General features: G+C 36.0%; 2 protein-coding genes and 1 non-coding gene across 3 annotated transcripts; 1 reads left to right on the top strand and 2 right to left on the bottom strand.

Moving 5' to 3' along the window:
- Nucleotides 1-535: 535 nt before the first annotated feature.
- On the bottom strand, nucleotides 536-7,058 carry LOC133311518 (V-type proton ATPase subunit B 1-like). The gene is made up of 15 exons (XM_061512574.1): nucleotides 7,018-7,058; nucleotides 6,759-6,824; nucleotides 6,492-6,547; nucleotides 6,258-6,356; nucleotides 5,870-5,929; nucleotides 4,950-5,061; nucleotides 4,664-4,872; nucleotides 3,611-3,739; nucleotides 2,993-3,130; nucleotides 2,383-2,533; nucleotides 2,214-2,296; nucleotides 1,663-1,710; nucleotides 1,367-1,420; nucleotides 1,204-1,287; nucleotides 536-1,106 (listed from the first exon to the last, which is right to left on the bottom strand). The coding sequence occupies exons 2-15, from the start codon at nucleotides 6,814-6,816 to the stop codon at nucleotides 921-923; spliced, it is 1,467 nt and encodes a 488-aa protein (XP_061368558.1). The 5' UTR covers nucleotides 6,817-6,824; nucleotides 7,018-7,058; the 3' UTR covers nucleotides 536-920.
- Nucleotides 7,059-13,638: 6,580 nt separating this feature from the next.
- LOC133311538 (small nucleolar RNA R71) lies at nucleotides 13,639-13,744 on the bottom strand. Its single transcript, XR_009751561.1, has one exon. It is a non-coding gene; the product is annotated as a small nucleolar RNA R71 (small nucleolar RNA).
- A 37-nt stretch (nucleotides 13,745-13,781) lies between these two features.
- Nucleotides 13,782-17,408, top strand: LOC133311525 (uncharacterized). The gene is made up of 4 exons (XM_061512580.1): nucleotides 13,782-14,012; nucleotides 14,110-14,211; nucleotides 14,508-15,977; nucleotides 16,449-17,408. Exons 1-4 carry the CDS (start codon nucleotides 13,782-13,784, stop codon nucleotides 17,406-17,408), a joined length of 2,763 nt encoding a protein of 920 aa, XP_061368564.1.
- The last annotated feature ends 911 nt before the right edge of the window (nucleotides 17,409-18,319 follow it).

The raw sequence follows: 18,319 nt of genomic DNA, 5'->3' as shown, positions 1-18,319 counted from the left end.
CTACCATGGTGATAAATACAACCAAAATGTCACTGTTCACCAACTTTTTTATCTAAATGTCACGCGAAGAGTGTTATTTCTCAATCTGCCACGGGGACAAGTTCGCTATCCAATGTAGCAAACTCGGTTTGCTGACGTGTCACATTTCTAGTGGATAACAAGTACCAAGTTAAAAAACAAAAAAAAGTTTGAAGTTCGCTACATTGGGTAGCGAACTTGGTGTCCACTAGAAACGTCACGTCAGCAGACCGAGTTTGCTACACTGGGTAGCGAACTTGTCCCGTGGCAAATTGAGAAATAACACTATTCGCGTGACATTTAGGTAAAAAAGTTGGTGAACTGTTCCATAAATACATGCATATTCAAGGTTTTAGCAATGCTAATTTGATCCAAAAACTAGTTTAGAGAGGGGGCTTCTTACCCCCCACAATGATAGGTGCACATATATTCCCTAAAAATTTAAAACTCCTTTCACTTATTAATCAAGTAAAACAATCGAAAGTATAAAAATGTTCAACAGACAACTATCCTGATTATAAATACCCTGAATAATGAAATCACAAAGGTAAACCAGATAATGAAACAAGCAACATACATGGGAAAGCAGTCTCCACAAAATGCTGACTGCAATGAATATCCCACAATGCAATTAACGCCATCCCAAACTGGTAACAACTAACATCTCCACTACCCCAGAAAAAAAAAATGGCACATGAAATAAAATATCTATAGGGTCTTCCTTCTGACTAACTGAGTAAATCAAAATATGCGGCACTCAAACAGACTCAAACCTTTATTATATATGCTGGATAGAAGAAATATGCACTCTTGGCTGAGAAAACTAAGAAATGAATCAATTGCCATGGTCATTACAAGCTGATTGAGCATGTGATTAAGGTACATGAGCTTGCTATATATCATCAATTACCAGCATCTCTGTTGTAGTACAGATCAAGAGTCTTTGCTGGTATACGATGAAGAAGCTCGCGGGGGAAGATCCGAAGCAATGTCCATGCAAGATCTAGTGACTGGAAGATATTCCGGGTGTCATAAGCTCCTTGTGCGACAAACTTCCTCTCAAACTTGTCCAAAAACTCCAGATACAGCTGTTAAAAAAAGAACAAACTTAATTAGTACCAACACTTCAAGGACAATCTCACTATATCAAACAAAAATATCCCTAAGAGAGAAATATTTAGAGACCAGGTCCTCAGATGAAAGTGCTTCTTCTCCAACCACAGCTTTCATTGCCTGGACATCCTTTCCAATGGCATAATTTGCATAGAGCTGAAAACAAACAAAATAACCCCAATGAGATGGTTTATAAACAGAAAAATAGCAATATGATAAACAAACAAAATCAGACCTGGTTGGACACATCAGCATGATCCCTTCGAGTCATTCCCTCACCAATGGCACTCTGCAGAGGCAAACATGATGCATCACAAGAATATAAACCTCATAACTTACTTTGTAGTTAAGAGTAATGTTACTTCAGCCAGAAAAAAATAGCCAGAATTTTGACAATATTCAACTAGATTAAAGGGTGATTGTTGGATGAATCATGTGGTAGGGACCACTCACTCAGCCAAGAGTAAACAAAGTCCAAAAAAAATTTATCACTTGACGGCATTTTTGACATCAAAACAAGATTAACCTCACCTTCATCAATCGAGACAGTGATGGAAGGACATTGATTGGTGGATATATCTGCCCAATACAAAAGGAATTGACTTTTTAGTTTCCGTCTAATATTTTGTAAGCAATTCACCAAGTGGCTTTAAACATATTGGATGCCTAAATAAATACAACAACAATAAAAGAGTAGATCATGAAAATAAAAAGCAGATTTCATTTTATGCAGTAATGCAACGCAGTAAAAATCTTGATGATCTTACAGATGACGTATCAGTCACAGCATTTCATCTTAATGTGTCAATGGAAATATAAAACCAAACCATTTCAAAACATTTGTCAAGACAATGAAAGGATAAAACGAAAATTTACAAGTTGGGGAAAACCATCAAAGCTCTCATAGAGAGAATAATAACTTCCATTCCATAACAATCAAACAATTTACCGTTCTTATAGTAATACCATGTATTAAATTTCAGGACACATTCTCCACCAAATTCTCTCTAGTACATAAATCAGGTGATTAACCCAGCATTTTGTACAATATTATAACAGCCAAAAGCTTCAATATAACCTACCTGCCTGTTATGCAGTTGCCTGTCAATATATATCTGTCCCTCAGTAATATATCCTGTAAGATCAGGAGTTGGATGCGTAATATCTGAACAAAGTTCAAGAAAGATGAACAGTCAGAATTTGGTATGCATTATGCAAGATAGCTGATAAAGTTTAATAATATTTCATCACCATCATTTGGCATGGTTAGAATTGGAATTTGCGTAATAGAGCCTTTTCGACCCTCAATTCTTCCAGCACGTTCGTATATTGTAGCAAGATCTGTATACATGTAGCCAGGATACCCACGTCTACCTGGTACTTCTTCTCGGGCAGCAGATACCTACAGGATCCAGAAGTGATCAATAGGGTTCCATTGTCAATTAAACTGTTCGAGAAATACTTAAGGTTTAAAGCCTTAATCCTGGACCCGCCCCGAATCGGATTAGTTGCGAAACAATGAACCGATTGGAATATTTCCAAAAAAAAGAAATATTTAAGGTTTTTTTAGGTTACTTCTCATACTCAAAGAAAAAGAAAAACAGAGATAATAAATGTCAACGAGCAATTATTATCAACGACAACATCACCTTTATCTCAAACTAGTTAGGATCAACAATTGATGAATCAAAATAAAAAGTAAGATGTCAACTAGAAATTGTTATGCAAGCCTAAAATATTTCTTGTAGACAAAGAAAGAAATTAAAATCACATGAGAATGATAAAGGCCACAAAAGGTTTCTCATCTCTCTTCTTTCCTTTTGCTGCCTCTTTCTAAAAATTTCAGTGGAAGGTGCATTACCTCACGAAGAGCATCAGCATAAGAACTCATATCTGTGAGTATCACAAGAACATGCTTGCCGCATTCATATGCTAAATATTCAGCAGTAGTAAGAGCAATACGAGGAGTAATGATACGCTCAATTGTAGGATCATTTGCCTGTAATAAATCATAGCAGCAAGAGAATTAGCAATCTAAATTATATTTATATTATATTTTTCTAACATTAAGGATCAGCTTCTTCATGCACATCATGAAATTAAAATTTGAAAAAATCAACAACAAAAATAAAAGGATTTAACATTTCTGCTTTTGCTGCATAAATTTTTTTTCTACTACACTCACATAAAAGTGAGTGGATCCCACTAACTTCTTCTCTCTCTTCTTTTCAAAATGGGCCTCACTCACTTTTATGTGAGTGTGGTAGAGAAAAAATTTCTGCAGCAAAAGCAGGAATATTTTTCCCAAAATAAAATTATAGTTTTGGTAAGTTCTAATTACTTAACAATATTGGTACAAGGGTCATACTTTTCTTTAATGTCTATAATACATAGACAAAATTACTGAGAAGGAAATTGGGAAGGCAGAAAAACAACAATGTAAACAACAGAACATTTGCATACTGGTTCTAAAGATTACCAGATTAAGGAAAAGGGTCACTCTCTCCATGGAGCCATTCTCCTCAAAGTCGCGTTTGAAAAACTGAGCAGTCTCCATGTTAACTCCCATAGCTGCAAACACAATGGCAAAATTGTCCTCTTCTCCATCCTGTATATTGATAACATTTGTTAGAAAATCCACCTTAAACTTACAAAGTGTAAAGGTAATAAGTCTAAATAAATGATTATGAATAAAATATCCTTATTAATTTGAAGGCAATAAGAACTAGATCATCTGCAAGCGATAAAACAAAACACTAGGCCATTTCAATTTAATTATGTCAGCTTCTTCATAAAATGATTTTGTGGAAACAAAAATTCACAAGCTATCTTTTCCCATTTAATATTGAAATTCCAATTTTCTGCAACATGTAGGTAACAGTAATATTGTAATTTAGTACAAAAATTTTAAAGCCCCCGTAAACAACCAGAATTAAGCTGATTCAAAATCAACATGTTTGAAAGTCAAGCAAGCAGTAATGCATATTTTGCTAGCAATAATGTTTAATTCTTGATAAAAATCTTCAAACAGAGCAGACATTATAAATTCCTCACATATTGATGTAAGCAACCAATATCCTAAAAATACCTGTTTCCAGACACCATATGTAAACCTTCTAAGGGTGACAAACACACAACAAAACAATTGGTGAATACGGGTATAAGGAATGAGCTCAGCTTTTATTGACTAAGTACTTAATTCGATATATTTAGGAATTAATTCAATTACAAAATAAGCACTACTCTCCCACTGCACTAAAACCTGCAACAAAAGTGATGCATGTGCAATGAGCATTAACAGCACGTGCGAGGTAACAAAATAGCCAAGAGGCCAGCATAAGCCTGTGTCCGTTCAAGTTCTCAGACTTGCAGCTGATTAATGCAAGTTCCCAAATTGCCTTAGCCAGAAAAGTATTAATACAGTAAGTAAGGAAGACCTATATGGAACACAAGTCATTAACATTGTCCTGAACTCATAATTCAGGAGCATTTAACATATTAGAGTAAATTCACTTTAATACATCAGTTATACCTCAAGAAGATTATCAGACTTCTCTAATCGCTTGACTAAGCCAGCCTGACGGCATATCTGTGCAGCAATTTCATTATGGGGGAGACCAGCAGCTGAGAATAGAGGGATCTTTTGACCTCTTGCAATAGAATTCATGACATCAATTGTAGATATTCCTGTCTGTATCATCTCCTCTGGATAGGTTCTCTCACTAGGGTTGATGGAACTTCCTGAATTATTGGGAAAATATTAAAAAGGACAAAGATAAAGATACAGATTTAGACCACCCCAGAAGAAATTATAATACCTGATATGTCCAAGTAAGCCTCAGGTAATATGGGTGGACCATTATCAATTGGTTTTCCAGAACCATTAAATATGCGGCCAAGCATATCCAGCGATACAGGAGTTTTTAACACCTGCAAACATGAACAACAAGAGAGAAAAAAGGGAAGTCAACAGTTGAACTGATTCAAATCAAGTCAAAGAATCAAAATGAAAAGAAATCCAATACTCAATACTCAATACTCATGGATAAATTGTTAGGAGGGGATAAAGTAATCATATCAAATAATCAGATCGAAAAGGATTAAACTTGAGAAATAATCGTTCTAGAATAAATTTAATGCATAAAACAGTAATCAGAAGCCAAACCTTATGAAGGGTACAATTTCGGCAAACAACAATTCTTTCTCTATTTTCTTATTGGAAGTTGATTTACTTAATTACCAGGTTTTCCAGTAGTACTATATCATACAATCGAAGTCTCTGCTAAATATATTAAGTGAACATTCCAAAAGAAAATACACAATATAAAATTTATCATTTAATCAAGTTAATTGAGAAGCAATGTAATCATTATTGATACTAAGGAAACCACCCTGCAATGTTTTTTTAACTATAGTATTGACATGCAGGAGGGATTATTATTCTTTACTAGGATTTCTCTAATCTAGTCACTATTATAATTTAGAAGACAACATATTAAAAAAGACTAGCCACTGATTGACCCAGTTCTATATTTACTACCAAAATAAAACTCTCAAACTAAATAATTAACACATTATTTGGGTCCTACACAAAAGATACCAAGTCACCAATCAGTAGATACATTCATGAAAAATCCACAATAAAATTTTCATGGATAATTTTACATTTAATTTTTAAATAAGTTAGACAATAGTAAAAGAATAAAAAAAAAATTAAAAAAAAAAAAAGAGTTTATACCTCACCGGTGAATTGCACAGTTGTAAATTTATTGTCAATCCCAGATGTACCTTCAAAGACCTGGTCATTCATACTAAAAGGTAAATAAACTTTAACCTACTCTTTCTGATAGCAGCAGCAGATGCTAAAACTAAACAGACAAAATCATTTGCTATTGAAGTCAAAACAACTACATAAACAAAGTAGAAAACAATGAATGCTTTGTCTTACCAACTCATAAAGATTGAGAAACAACAGGAGAATCTTATAATATTTTGGTTATAGGTAAAAAATAAAATAAAACAAAGACATCATGATCTCAAAGATAAGAGAGAATTGTCTCTTCATGATATATATGTAACTACAGATGATTACTGATGCACTGGGCAGTTAGGCAGTAGGAACTCACCTGAACAACAGCTTTTTGACCATCAACTTCTAGAACTTGTCCACGCCGAGTAGTTCCATCCCCTAAGCGAATATTAACAATCTCTTGATATTTGGGTCCCTGATGCAGTTGATCAGTATAAAATTCAGTCACACCATACAGAAAGAGGGACATCCTCATGGAAGAAAAGTTCAAAACTTTGGAATATGTAATAAGCATACCAGAGAGAGTAGTAACATGGTCATTACTCATTACCTTAACTTTATCAAGAATAACCAATGGTCCAGCAACCCCAGACACAGTTCTATATTCTGCAGCATTAACAGACAATTCAACAAGTTATCAATTTTAAAAATTGATCAATCCAATACCCCTTTCAAAAATGTCTCTCTTAGTTTCTTTTATTTTCATAGTGGCAAGCAAGGATTTTTGATTTATCAACCATTGGTGCATATATCCACAATCGTAATAGAAAAAACTAAAATAAATAAATAAAAATAGGTAAAGGGAAAGGATACTCACCCATTCCAATCTCCAAGGTTCCCTCCTCCACATCAAGAATGTTTTGAGCCACACCCATTTTTGGAACTTGAAGCAATCAAAAAGTGAAATACCCACTAAGAAATAAGGCACAGCAAACCAACCCAACAGCTAAAGAACAAAACTTTTTCTCAGTGATCCTTAATTTTCAGTGATCAGAGTGTGTTTGATTTGGGGAAGAACACAAGAATTCTAGGAATTAAGACATTAACCTGCGATGAGATTGATCAGAAGAGCTTACCTGTGTGTGTTTGATCTGAAGAGGAACAGAGATGTTGATGTTTTTGTTGGTGACAGATCTAATGAATGGACCAATCAAATTCAGGAACCATCAAGGAAATAACAATTATTTGTCAGATACAGGTAATAATCAAGATATTTTTTTATTATTTAATAAACACGAGTGACTTTTTTTTGTATAAAAAAAGTTGTGTTTTTATGTAAAATATATGTACTTAATTTAACTTCTTACAAATAAATTTTTATTTTTTTATTTTTTTATTTTTTGGGTACTCATATATTTTGATTTTTTTTAATTGATAAAAGTTCTCATTGATTTTGGTACATAAAGTTCTGCTTTAGTTTAGTTCTTCTATGAAATGATTTTTTCCTGTACGGAAACCGTGGGCCTTTTCACATAGCAAGGTAAAAGGAAAGAGTTTATTGGATTGATTCGAAATTGAAATATTTTACCAAATTAAGGAGATCATCTTTTGTGCACTAGGAGCACATGCTACTTTCATTAAGAATGGGATATTTGGACAAAAAAATTTAATTTGTCTCTCTTTTGGATTTATATGTCAAAAAATATCTCGTTTTGATTGACCCGAATCGCTAAATCAAATGATGGGTCGAAATCATATTAAATATTTCTCAAATTAAGGTGATGAAATATGTATGAAATAGAGGTATGTAATTTGTACATGGGTGAAGACGCGTTTGTCACATGAGGGATATTGCGCATAGAGACGATGTGCATCATGTGACACACATGCATTTGCGCATTTACAAATCATGTTCTCGTATGATTAAATATTTAAATTTTAAATCATTCTTATAAAAAATTTCTTTTTTACATTGAATAAATCAAAAGTCCGAAAACGTAATTATTATGAATAGTAAGATGGGTCCATTACCATTCATTGAGTTTTTTCAATGATATGAAATTATTTTTATAACTCCAAAAATATGTAAATCAGTTTTAATTTGTAACATAAAAATTAATTTTATTGAGAAGTATGAAGAGTGTATAATTATCGAAACAATAAATAAATGTTAATAAAAACTATCTTTATACTATCATATTTGCAAAAACAGAGAAAACATAAGAGTAAGAGGCTAGAAAGTCCGCTACTCTATTTCCTTCACGGTGAATGTGAGGCATATAAATCTGTCAATCTCGCTGCATCAAATTTCGAATACAATTCACCAAATTAGCCGTAGGGTAATCATGGTGGCACCCATTTGTAATGAGCTGTTGAGCTGAAAGAGAATCTCCTTCGAGCCAAACTTGCCTAAAACCTTTATCCCAAGCTAGCTCCAAACCAACCAAGCAAGCCCATAACTCAGCATGCAAAAATGTACCTGAGCCTAAATTTTTACAGAATCCGACGATCCAAGTTCCTGAGGCATCGCGAAAAACTCCTCCACACCCAGTCCTAGTACCATTAGCATCACATGCACCATCAACATTAAGCTTAACTCAATCCACAGGAGGACAACACCAAGCAACCAATCTCTCTATTCGATTCCTTGGTTGATTGCCCACTCCAAAAACAGGGTTAGCTGCAAGAGCGACACTATCTCTGAAACCAATTGCTGAACGGACAAGTGAATAAGCATTCTGGCGATCACCTTCAAAAACCCAAGAATTCCTACATTTCCAAATTTTCCAGGCTAAGATTCCAAATAAAAGAGGCCAGTCCAACCCCATCCCCCAATCCTTTGAGCTGTCTAAATTAGAAATGATCCAATTGTGCAAGTTGAGGTTAAAAATTCACGCTGATTTATATGAGGCATTATCATGCACCATACTTCCTTTGATTGTGGACAGTCGCGAATAGTATGAAGGATAGTTTCACTGGACTGATTACATCTAGGACACAGATCTGAAAGAGCCATATGACGGCAGAGTCTACAAACATTAGTCATCAGCTTCTCCCCTGCCATTAACCAAAGAAAAAAGCGAATTCTTTCCGGCCCCTGCCATCTCCAAACACTTTCCCAAGGAAACTGTTGGATTGTAGTATCATTGATGGCTAATATTGCATATGCTGACTTAACAGTAAACTTGCCATCTGTCGTTCCATTCCAAATTAAATGATCCTGGCCATCTTGACTAGAAGGAGGAAGAAAATTCATAAATCGATGCAGCACAGAATCTGGAAGCAATTGTCGAAGAGAATTCCATTTCCATTGCCCCAATTCATCCACGTAGTCCACCACCTTCTGAAGAGTATCACTAACAGAAAACTGAGAACCTGCATATGAGATCAAAGGACCACAATCGGGCAGCCAGCTATCAAGCCAGAACATAGTGGACTGACCATTGCCTAACTGCACCCGACTATGATCCATTATAATATCCCAATTACGCGTAATTCCCTTCCAAAGTTGGGAGCTGTTGTTTGGAGCATGAATAATTGGCGTCATGCCTTCCTCCACATTGTACTTAGCACGTAAGAACTTTGACCACAAGGCATCTGGATGAGCTACAAGGTTGAACCCAACCTTCATGATAAATGCTGAGTTCATTTCCCTCATACTCCACAGTCCAAGGCCTCCATTTTTTTTTATCCTTGCAGATCTGCTTCCAGGCCACAAGATGATAGTCCACTGTCAGGTTGTATTGATCGTCTGTATGGTGACACTATAGGTGTTCACTGGTCTAGGCTTTGTGCCTAGTTTCTTTTTGTTGTGTTTTTGTTTTAATTTTCCTGTTATTTCCAAAAAAAATATTTGCAAAAACAGTATTTACTAAAAGATACAACTTAATGTAAAGTGGTGAATGGTAATTTGGTAAGTTAAATGACAATCAAAGTGATTGAATTAGAATTTCATCACGTTATTAAACAGTCTTTAAAGAGGACTTCATGGTATTTGAGCTACTACTCTTTACTATTATCTAATATTTATTGTTAGTAAGTCTTGATTTTTCAACTGTGATTTTGGACATTTAAAATTGGATTAACCAAACTTGAAATCCTTTTTTTTTATTACTACCTACTATAAATATGGAATTCATTTATTTATTTATTTTGCTATTACGAGAGTATAGGTATACTGAGTGATTTATTATTATTATTATTATTAGTAAATATTTTTTTCAATTAGAAGCAATTCCATATGCTCTCTGTTAACATGCTAATTTATTGGTAGTAACAAGATTTTGAAGCTGAATAATTAAAGAAAAGTAGAGGTTATTCCATCTATAATAAAAGTTTAGCATGTAAAACCTGATTTCAAAAAGTAAAAGAAAATGTGTAAGACAATTTATTTATTTATTTTTTTATTTAGTTTGAGTTTTTATTTTTATTTTCTTTAACATTGATTACAGTAAGGAATGAGCCAAGTAGGCAGCAGACAATCTCAAGAAGAAACAAAATACAAAGCATTTCTCCCATTATATATATATATATATACATATATATATATATATATATATATATATATATATGGGATAAGATCAACTTACACCGGTGTAAGAATAATAAATCTTACATCAAATCTTAACCGTTGATTTTCGCGCATCCAATAGTTGAGATTTATTGGGAATTAAAAATTAATTAATGAGTGAGACCTAATAAATCTTAACCGTTAGATGTAGAAAATCAATGATTAAGATTTGGTGTAAGATTTATTATTCTTACACCGGTGTAAGATGATCCTGCCCCTATATGTATATATATATATATATATATATATATATATATATATATATATATAAATATTTCTCAAACTGTGCATTTCACTAATTGCTAGAAAAGACAAGAAAAATTTAAGTATCTATGAATTTTAGGCCACTACATTCTAAACAATTCTTCATCAAGTTTTGCTTTTTATTTCCGGTGAAAGATTTTATTTCTAACAAAATAAATTAGTAATTTATTCTTCATTAATGTTAATCCAATATTAATGTGGATTAAATAATGTAGTATTTTTTTTTTTAGCCAACCCTAATTATCTCCTTGAGACAAATAGTCTTTAAGCCGGCTATGGGACTAATCTGAAGTGCGGAGCGAGTAAGAGACAAAAATATTTAAACATTTTCCAAAAGTGGGGATTGAACCGAGACAATTCTCTTTCCACTTACTCAATTCCCTTATTATCAACTGAGCTACCACCATTTTATAAAAAAATTAGGCATTGTAACTTAAAGACTTTATGGGCTCCTTTGGTGGACATGATAAGATAAAGGTAGGATATGATATGGGGCTGATAAGGGTAGGATATGATATGGAGGCTGATAAGCCTATATCATGTCTTGTGTTTGACGAGCACCTGATTAGCAATCTGATAAGATTATGTAGAAAGAGAAAGGAGAAAGAAAAAACAAAATATAATGCAATAAATACAAATATATTAGGTAGCGTGAAGATATATTGAGTAGCGTGAGAATATATTGAGTATCCAATATTGGTATCCGATACTATTGAATCCTAACTCAGCTTCTCCATAGGATAAAAAATCATGTATTGGATAGGTGATAAACCTTTAGTTTATCTTGTTTAATGGACTAAAATAATATGAATTATCTAGTTGAACAAGTCAAAAATTAGGGTTTTAAAATGATAATCATGAACATTATCTGATTGTTGGAACTAATTAATATATTTGTTATTTTTAAAGGGATTTGATAACAAATGATTCAAATATGAAGATTTAGATAAAGAGATATCAAATCAGAAAAGAAGATGAATCAAGGTGAAAACAATAAGATTGAAGATCTTATCAAGTTGTTAGAAGTGGGAGCTTAAGCCCGCATTCAGAAGCTTAAGCTCCCTAAAAACGCAAATAGCTACTGCCTCTGGGCGCTTAAGCCCCCAACTCAAGGCTTAAGCGCGCCACAAGAAGAAAATGTTGTCGCGAGGAGCGCGCTTAAGCGCCCTCCAGAGCGCTTCAGCGCGTAACGCGAGTCAGAATTCACTGTCCTAGGGCGCTTAAGCGCGCTACAACAGGCTTAAGCGCCCAGACAGATCCAACTTAGGCCCATTCGAGTTTTCTACTAGGATACGAACTCTTGGCCAATAAAAGGGCCATTGGGGACCAGAAATACACAACTTTTACATTGCTAAACAACTCTTGGGTGCTTGGAGGCTGAAGGAACGCGGAGGAACATCAGATTCATGTTCGTGAGCGGCGGAGACGGATCAACGTCAAGTGTTCACTGGAGATATTGAAGATCCACCAATTATCTATGGAGTTTGGGGGAGCTTTTCTATTTTCTTTTGTTCTTGATTTTGCTATGTCCGGCTAGTTCTTTAAGTAGTTAGGGTTACATGGATTTTAGTCGATTTATTATACTTTGAACAATTCGTACGTTAATTCTCCTTTTTATCATGAATGAAGTTATCTGATTTTAATGCTTTATATAGGCTTGAATCTTATATAATGATCATCGGTAAATGCATGACAATAGGGATGTTGGTGTGTGATCCATATCTGATAACTTCATCGTAAACGCTATGATTCTAGGGATAGACATAGAATTTGCGTAACCTTAAGATTCTTGAACTTAATGCTTGAATTCTTGGGGAATAACCGGGGAACTAGGGTTCTTCCAAGTTTGTAAAGGCTTTAGGGTAACAAGGGATTGAGCTCTAATAACACGCGAAAGAATTGGTTAGATTGATATTAAGGACGGTTAACGTAAAGAAGGACTTCGAATCATAATAAGGAGATTAAAGGAAATCGAACCCCTAACTACATTTTTATTTTATTAGTTCAATCAAATTTTTACCTTCTTGTTTTTAATTCTTGCGAGTAGTTAGCTTTAATATTTAATAACTTCAATTTTGCAATCCAAATCCTGTTTCCGAATACAACTTTGATTGTCCAACTTAAGTTGCGAAAGTGAATTGGTGCTTGAACCGTAATCCTCGTGGGAACGATCTCCTACTTAATCATATATTACTTGTACGATCGGTGCACTTGCCGTGAGTAGCAACAAGTTTTTGGCGCCGTTGCCGGGGATTACTATTTCAACATTAATAGTAGCTATTAATTCTTTAGATTGGACCTTATTTTCTGTTATTTAATTTTCTGTTATTTAAATTCAGTTTTATTTTTTATTTTTTTTATTTTATATTATCTATTTTTCTGGTTTATGCGAGGTACCGTTGACACCGATTCCTTGCAATTCGACCCGGAGATAGAGAAAACAGCAAAAAGAAACAGAAAACTTGCTAAAGAAAGAAGACAACAAGAGAAAGAAGCTTCAAGCTCAACAGAACCAAGAAAAGAAGCAATGGGAGACAACAATGTACCTCCACCACCTCCGAGAACGTTGGGAGATTACATGACTCCTGCTCGAGTTCCACAGACGGCGAGTATTTTTAGACCAAACGTGGATGCTAACAACTTTGAACTCAAGCCGGCACTTTTAGAATTAATTCAGAAAGACCAATTTGCCGGAGGAAGCACAGAAGACCCTTACATCCATCTGGAAAACTTCTTGCTATATTGTGATACCTTGAAGATGAATGGGGTGTCTCGGGATGCTATTTTGCTCAGATTGTTCCCATGTTCACTTAAAGACGAAGCAAGAGGATGGCTGCAATCGTTACCTCAAGGAAGCATCACTCACTGGGACGACTTGGCAACCAAATTTTTGGACAAATTTTTCTCGTCTTCGAAAATGGCAAAGCTCAAGCGGATATCACTTCTTTTGAACAAAAAGAAAGTGAATCTCGATATGAAGCATGGGAAAGATTCAAAGGACTGCTCAGGAAGTGTCCCCAACATGGCATTGAAGCCTGGGAACAAGCGAGAACTTTCTTCCAAGGGATGAAGCCCAACACAAGAACATTGGTGAATGCTGCATCAGGAGGGTCCTTGAAAACAAAAACTCCAGAGGAAGCCTTGGAATTATTAGAGTCTTTAGCCTCTCAGGAGTATGATAATGCTCCCGTACCACAGAGAAGAGCGGGGATTATGAAGCTTGATGGCTATGATGCCATCCTGGCCCAGAATGATCAGATTCTACAGTTTAATAAGAAACAACAACAACAACTAGATGCTCTCACAAAGCAATTTTCTGATTTTCAAGTTTCTTCTGTTAATACTCCAGTAGCTTCTGTTAATACTTCTTCTATTGTTTATGATATTTGTGCAGGTGCTCATGCTACTGATGACTGCAAGGCACCCGAGACTGCAGATGTTAATGGAATTTGACATGATCAGAAAGTTCCATATAATCCAGGGAGGAACCAATACGGCAATAACCAGAATCAAAGGTGGAGACATAAAAATCAAAATCAACACCCGGGATTCAGTTATAGTTCGAATCATCAGCTGAATCCTTCTATGCCAGTACCACAGCAACCTCCACAACAATCAGAGTGGGAGAAGACCTTTGCACAACTATCCAAGACCACATCAGACTACGTTCAAAGTACCAATGCTTTCAGAGAAGACACTTCAACCTTTATGCAAGAGACCAGGGCCTCATTCCGGAATCAAGAAGCCTCTATCCGGAATCTTGAAACTTAGATTGGTCAATTGTCAAGGCAGTTCAATGAAAGAACCCAAGGCACTTTCCCAAGTAATACAGACGTTAATCCAAACGCACACTGCAAGGGTATTACCACTGGAAGTGGCATTGTAATTGAACCTGTGATTAAGCCTTCAATAGAGAAAAAGAAAGCTGAGGGACCTGCCACTGAAGAAGAAAAAGAGAAGGAAGTTGACAAAGAGCCTGCTGCAGAGAAAGTTGTTCCTGAGAAGAAAGAGTTCAAATGGGAGAAAAAGAAAGCTCAAGAAAGACAAGAAAAGCCATTGGAGCTCTCACCTTATGAAAAAATTCCGTATCCCCAGAGGTTCAGAGAAGAAATCAAAAAGCAGCAGTATTCGAAGTTCCTTGACATCTTCAAAAAGCTACAAATCAATATTCCATTTGCTGAAGCCTTGGAGAACATGCCAAATTACGCAAAGTTTATGAAAGATCTTCTATCACGGAAGCGTAAATTGAAGGAGTGTGAGACCGTGACCTTGACAGAAGAGTGCAGTGCTATAATTCAGAAAAAGTTACCTCCGAAACTCCAAGATCCTGGAAGTTTCAGCATTCCCATAGAAATTGGTAACATTAATGTGGGAAAAGCGTTATGTGACTTAGGAGCCAGTATAAACCTTATGCCATTATCCATCTGCAAGGCTCTGGGTATTCATGAACTGAAACCAACAAAAGTTTCACTACAGTTAGCTGACAGATCTACCAGAAGGCCAGATGGAGTCATTGAAGATATTTTGGTAAAAATTGATAAATTCATATTCCCTGCAGACTTTGTCATCTTAGACATGAAAGAAGATGCTGAAATCCCATTACTGTTGGGAAGACCCTTCTTAGCCACCGCAAGGGCTATGATTGATGTGGAGCAGGGTAAGCTGATGTTGCGGGTTAATGATGAAACCGTAACGATTGATGTTCTTGAATCTATGAAACATCCTTCCGACGGAGGAGATTGCTTCGAGGTTGATGTGATCAATGATGCAGTGCTAGATACAGTTGATGAAATACTCCAACCACTGATGGAATTGGAGTCATTAGAAGAAGATCTACTGCACAATACCACTGAAGCAACAGAAGGAGAACAAGAGGTTGAAAAGCTGGAAGAGAAAGTTGATGATATTATTCAAGGAGCACCAAAGGTTGAATTGAAAGAGCTTCCTCTTACTTTGGAATATGCATTTCTTGGAGAAAGCAAGACATACCCGGTGATCATCAACATAAATTTGTCAATCGCAGAAGAAGAAAAATTATTGAAAGTGTTGAGAGAGCACAGAACAGCTATAGGATGGTCTATTACAGACTTGAAGGGAATAAACCCATCCTTTTGCACTCATAAAATATTGATGGAGAATGATGTGAAGCCAGTCAGACAACCACAGAGAAGATTGAATCCAACTATGAAAGAAGTTGTGAGAAAAGAAGTCGTGAAGCTCTTGGATGCTGGTATAATCTATCCAATTTCTGATAGTGCATGGGTGAGTCCGGTACAAACAGTTCCAAAGAAAGGTGGGATCACAGTGGTACGTAATGAAAACAATGAGTTAATTCCTACAAGAACTATCACCGGCTAGAGAATGTGCGTCGACTACAGGAGACTAAATGCCGCTACAAGAAAAGATCACTTTCCTCTACCATTCTTAGATCAAATGTTGGAGAGGCTAGCGGGACACTCGTATTATTGTTTCCTCGACGGCTATTCCGGATATAATCAGATAGCGGTTGCTCCAGAAGATCAAGAAAAGACAGCCTTCACCTGTCTCTACGGTGTGTTTGCCTACAGACGTATGCCCTTCGGGTTATGCAATGCACCCGCCACATTTCAAAGGTGTATGTTATCCATATTCTCTGATATGATTTAACATTTTATTGAAATATTTATGGATTATTTTTCTGTCTTCGGTTCATCTTTTGATGTTTGCCTCACTAACTTAGCTTGTGTTTTGCAGAGATGCCAAGAGAGTAATTTAGTACTCAACTGGGAAAAATGCCACTTTATGGTAAGAGATGGAATAGTCTTAGGCCATAAGATCTCTGAGAAGGGAATTGAAGTTGATAGAGCAAAAATTTCACTTATAGAAAAACTTCCTCCTCCCTCTAATGTGCGTGGTGTGCGTAGCTTTCTTGGACATGCAGGTTTCTATCGGCGTTTCATCAGAGATTTCTCAAAGATAGCCAAACCCCTCTGCAAATTATTGGCCAAAGAAGAAGAGTTCAACTTTGACAATGATTGTTTGATTTCTTTTAATCTTTTGAAAGAAAAATTGACTACCGCACCTATTATCACTTCACCGAATTTTGAATTACCTTTTGAATTAATGTGTGATGCTAGTGATTATGCTGTAGGTGCAGTCTTAGGTCAAAGAAAAGATAAACTCTTGCATGTTATATATTATGCTAGTAAAATTCTAAATGAAGCACAATTAAATTATACTACTACTGAGAAAGAATTACTAGCTGTTATATATGCTTTTGATAAATTTAGAACCTATTTACTAGGATCTAAAGTTATTGTGTATACTGACCATGCTGCCTTGAAATACTTATTGACTAAACAGGATGCTAAGCCGAGACTACTTAGGTGGATGCTTCTACTTCAAGAATTTGAGATAGAAATCAGAGACAAGAAGGGAGTAGAAAACCGGGTAGCTAATCATCTCTCTAGACTTCAAGAGAAAGAACTTCAAGATAGTTCAGAATTGATAATCCGATATGAGTTTCCAGATGAGCAAGTTCTCTCAGTCAGCACACTACCATGGTTTATGAATGAGCAAGCTCTTGCAGTAGACACCGCACCATGGTTTGCAGACTTTGCAAATTTCAAAGCAGCTGGGACGATTCCTAAAGATTTTTCATGGCAACAACGGAAAAAGTTTCTCCGCGATGTGAAAAAGATACTTGTGGGATGAACCATTCCTATTCTACACATGTTCTGATGGAGTCATTAGAAGATGCATCCTTGAAGAAGAGATGAAATATGTTCTATGGCACTGTCACGGTTCAGACTACGGAGGCCACTTCGCGGGAGAAAGGACGGCTGCAAAAGTTCTTATGAGTGGATTCTATTGGCCCACTTTATATAAAGATGCCAGAAAATTCGTAGAATCTTGTGATCGTTGCCAAAGAACGGGGAATATATCAAAAAGACATGAAATGCCACTGAACAACATCATGGAAGTTGAAATCTTCGACGTTTGGAGCATTGACTTCATGGGGCCCTTCCCCACTTCATACGGGAATAAATATATATTGGTGGCGGTGGATTACGTCTCTAAATGGGTGGAAGCAGCTGCGTTGCCTACCAATGATTCTAGAGTCGTGATCAACTTCATCAAGAAAAATATTTTCGTGTGGTATGGAGTACCAAGAGCAATGATTAGCGACAGAGGCACACATTTCTGCAACAGACAAGTTGAATATGTGCTTGCGAAATACAGCGTCAGACACCGCATTACCACACCATATCATCCACAAACCAGTGGGCAAGTGGAGATATCAAACCGGGAACTGAAACGTATCCTTGAGAAAACAGTGGGAAGCTCCCGGAAAGACTGGGCTCGCAAGCTAGATGATGCACTATGGGCATACCGGACTGCGTTCAAGACACCAATAGGAATGTCACCGTTTCAAATGTTGTTCGGGAAGGCTTGTCACTTACCGGTGGAGATGGAACACAAGGCTTTGTGGGCTGTCAAGTTCTTAAATTTTGACACAAAAGCGGCAAGCGAAAAGAGACTGTTACAACTGGATGAGTTAGACGAATTCAGATTGTCCGCTTATGAAAGTGCAAGCCTCTACAAAGAGAAAACCAAGAAGTGGC

The sequence above is a fragment of the Gastrolobium bilobum genome, unplaced genomic scaffold, assembly GCF_033153095.1.
Source record: "Gastrolobium bilobum isolate Gb01-03AN ecotype WA unplaced genomic scaffold, APGP_CSIRO_Gbil_v1 utg1846, whole genome shotgun sequence".
NCBI lineage: Eukaryota > Viridiplantae > Streptophyta > Magnoliopsida > Fabales > Fabaceae > Gastrolobium > Gastrolobium bilobum.
This window is presented reverse-complemented; position numbering and strand designations above follow the sequence as displayed.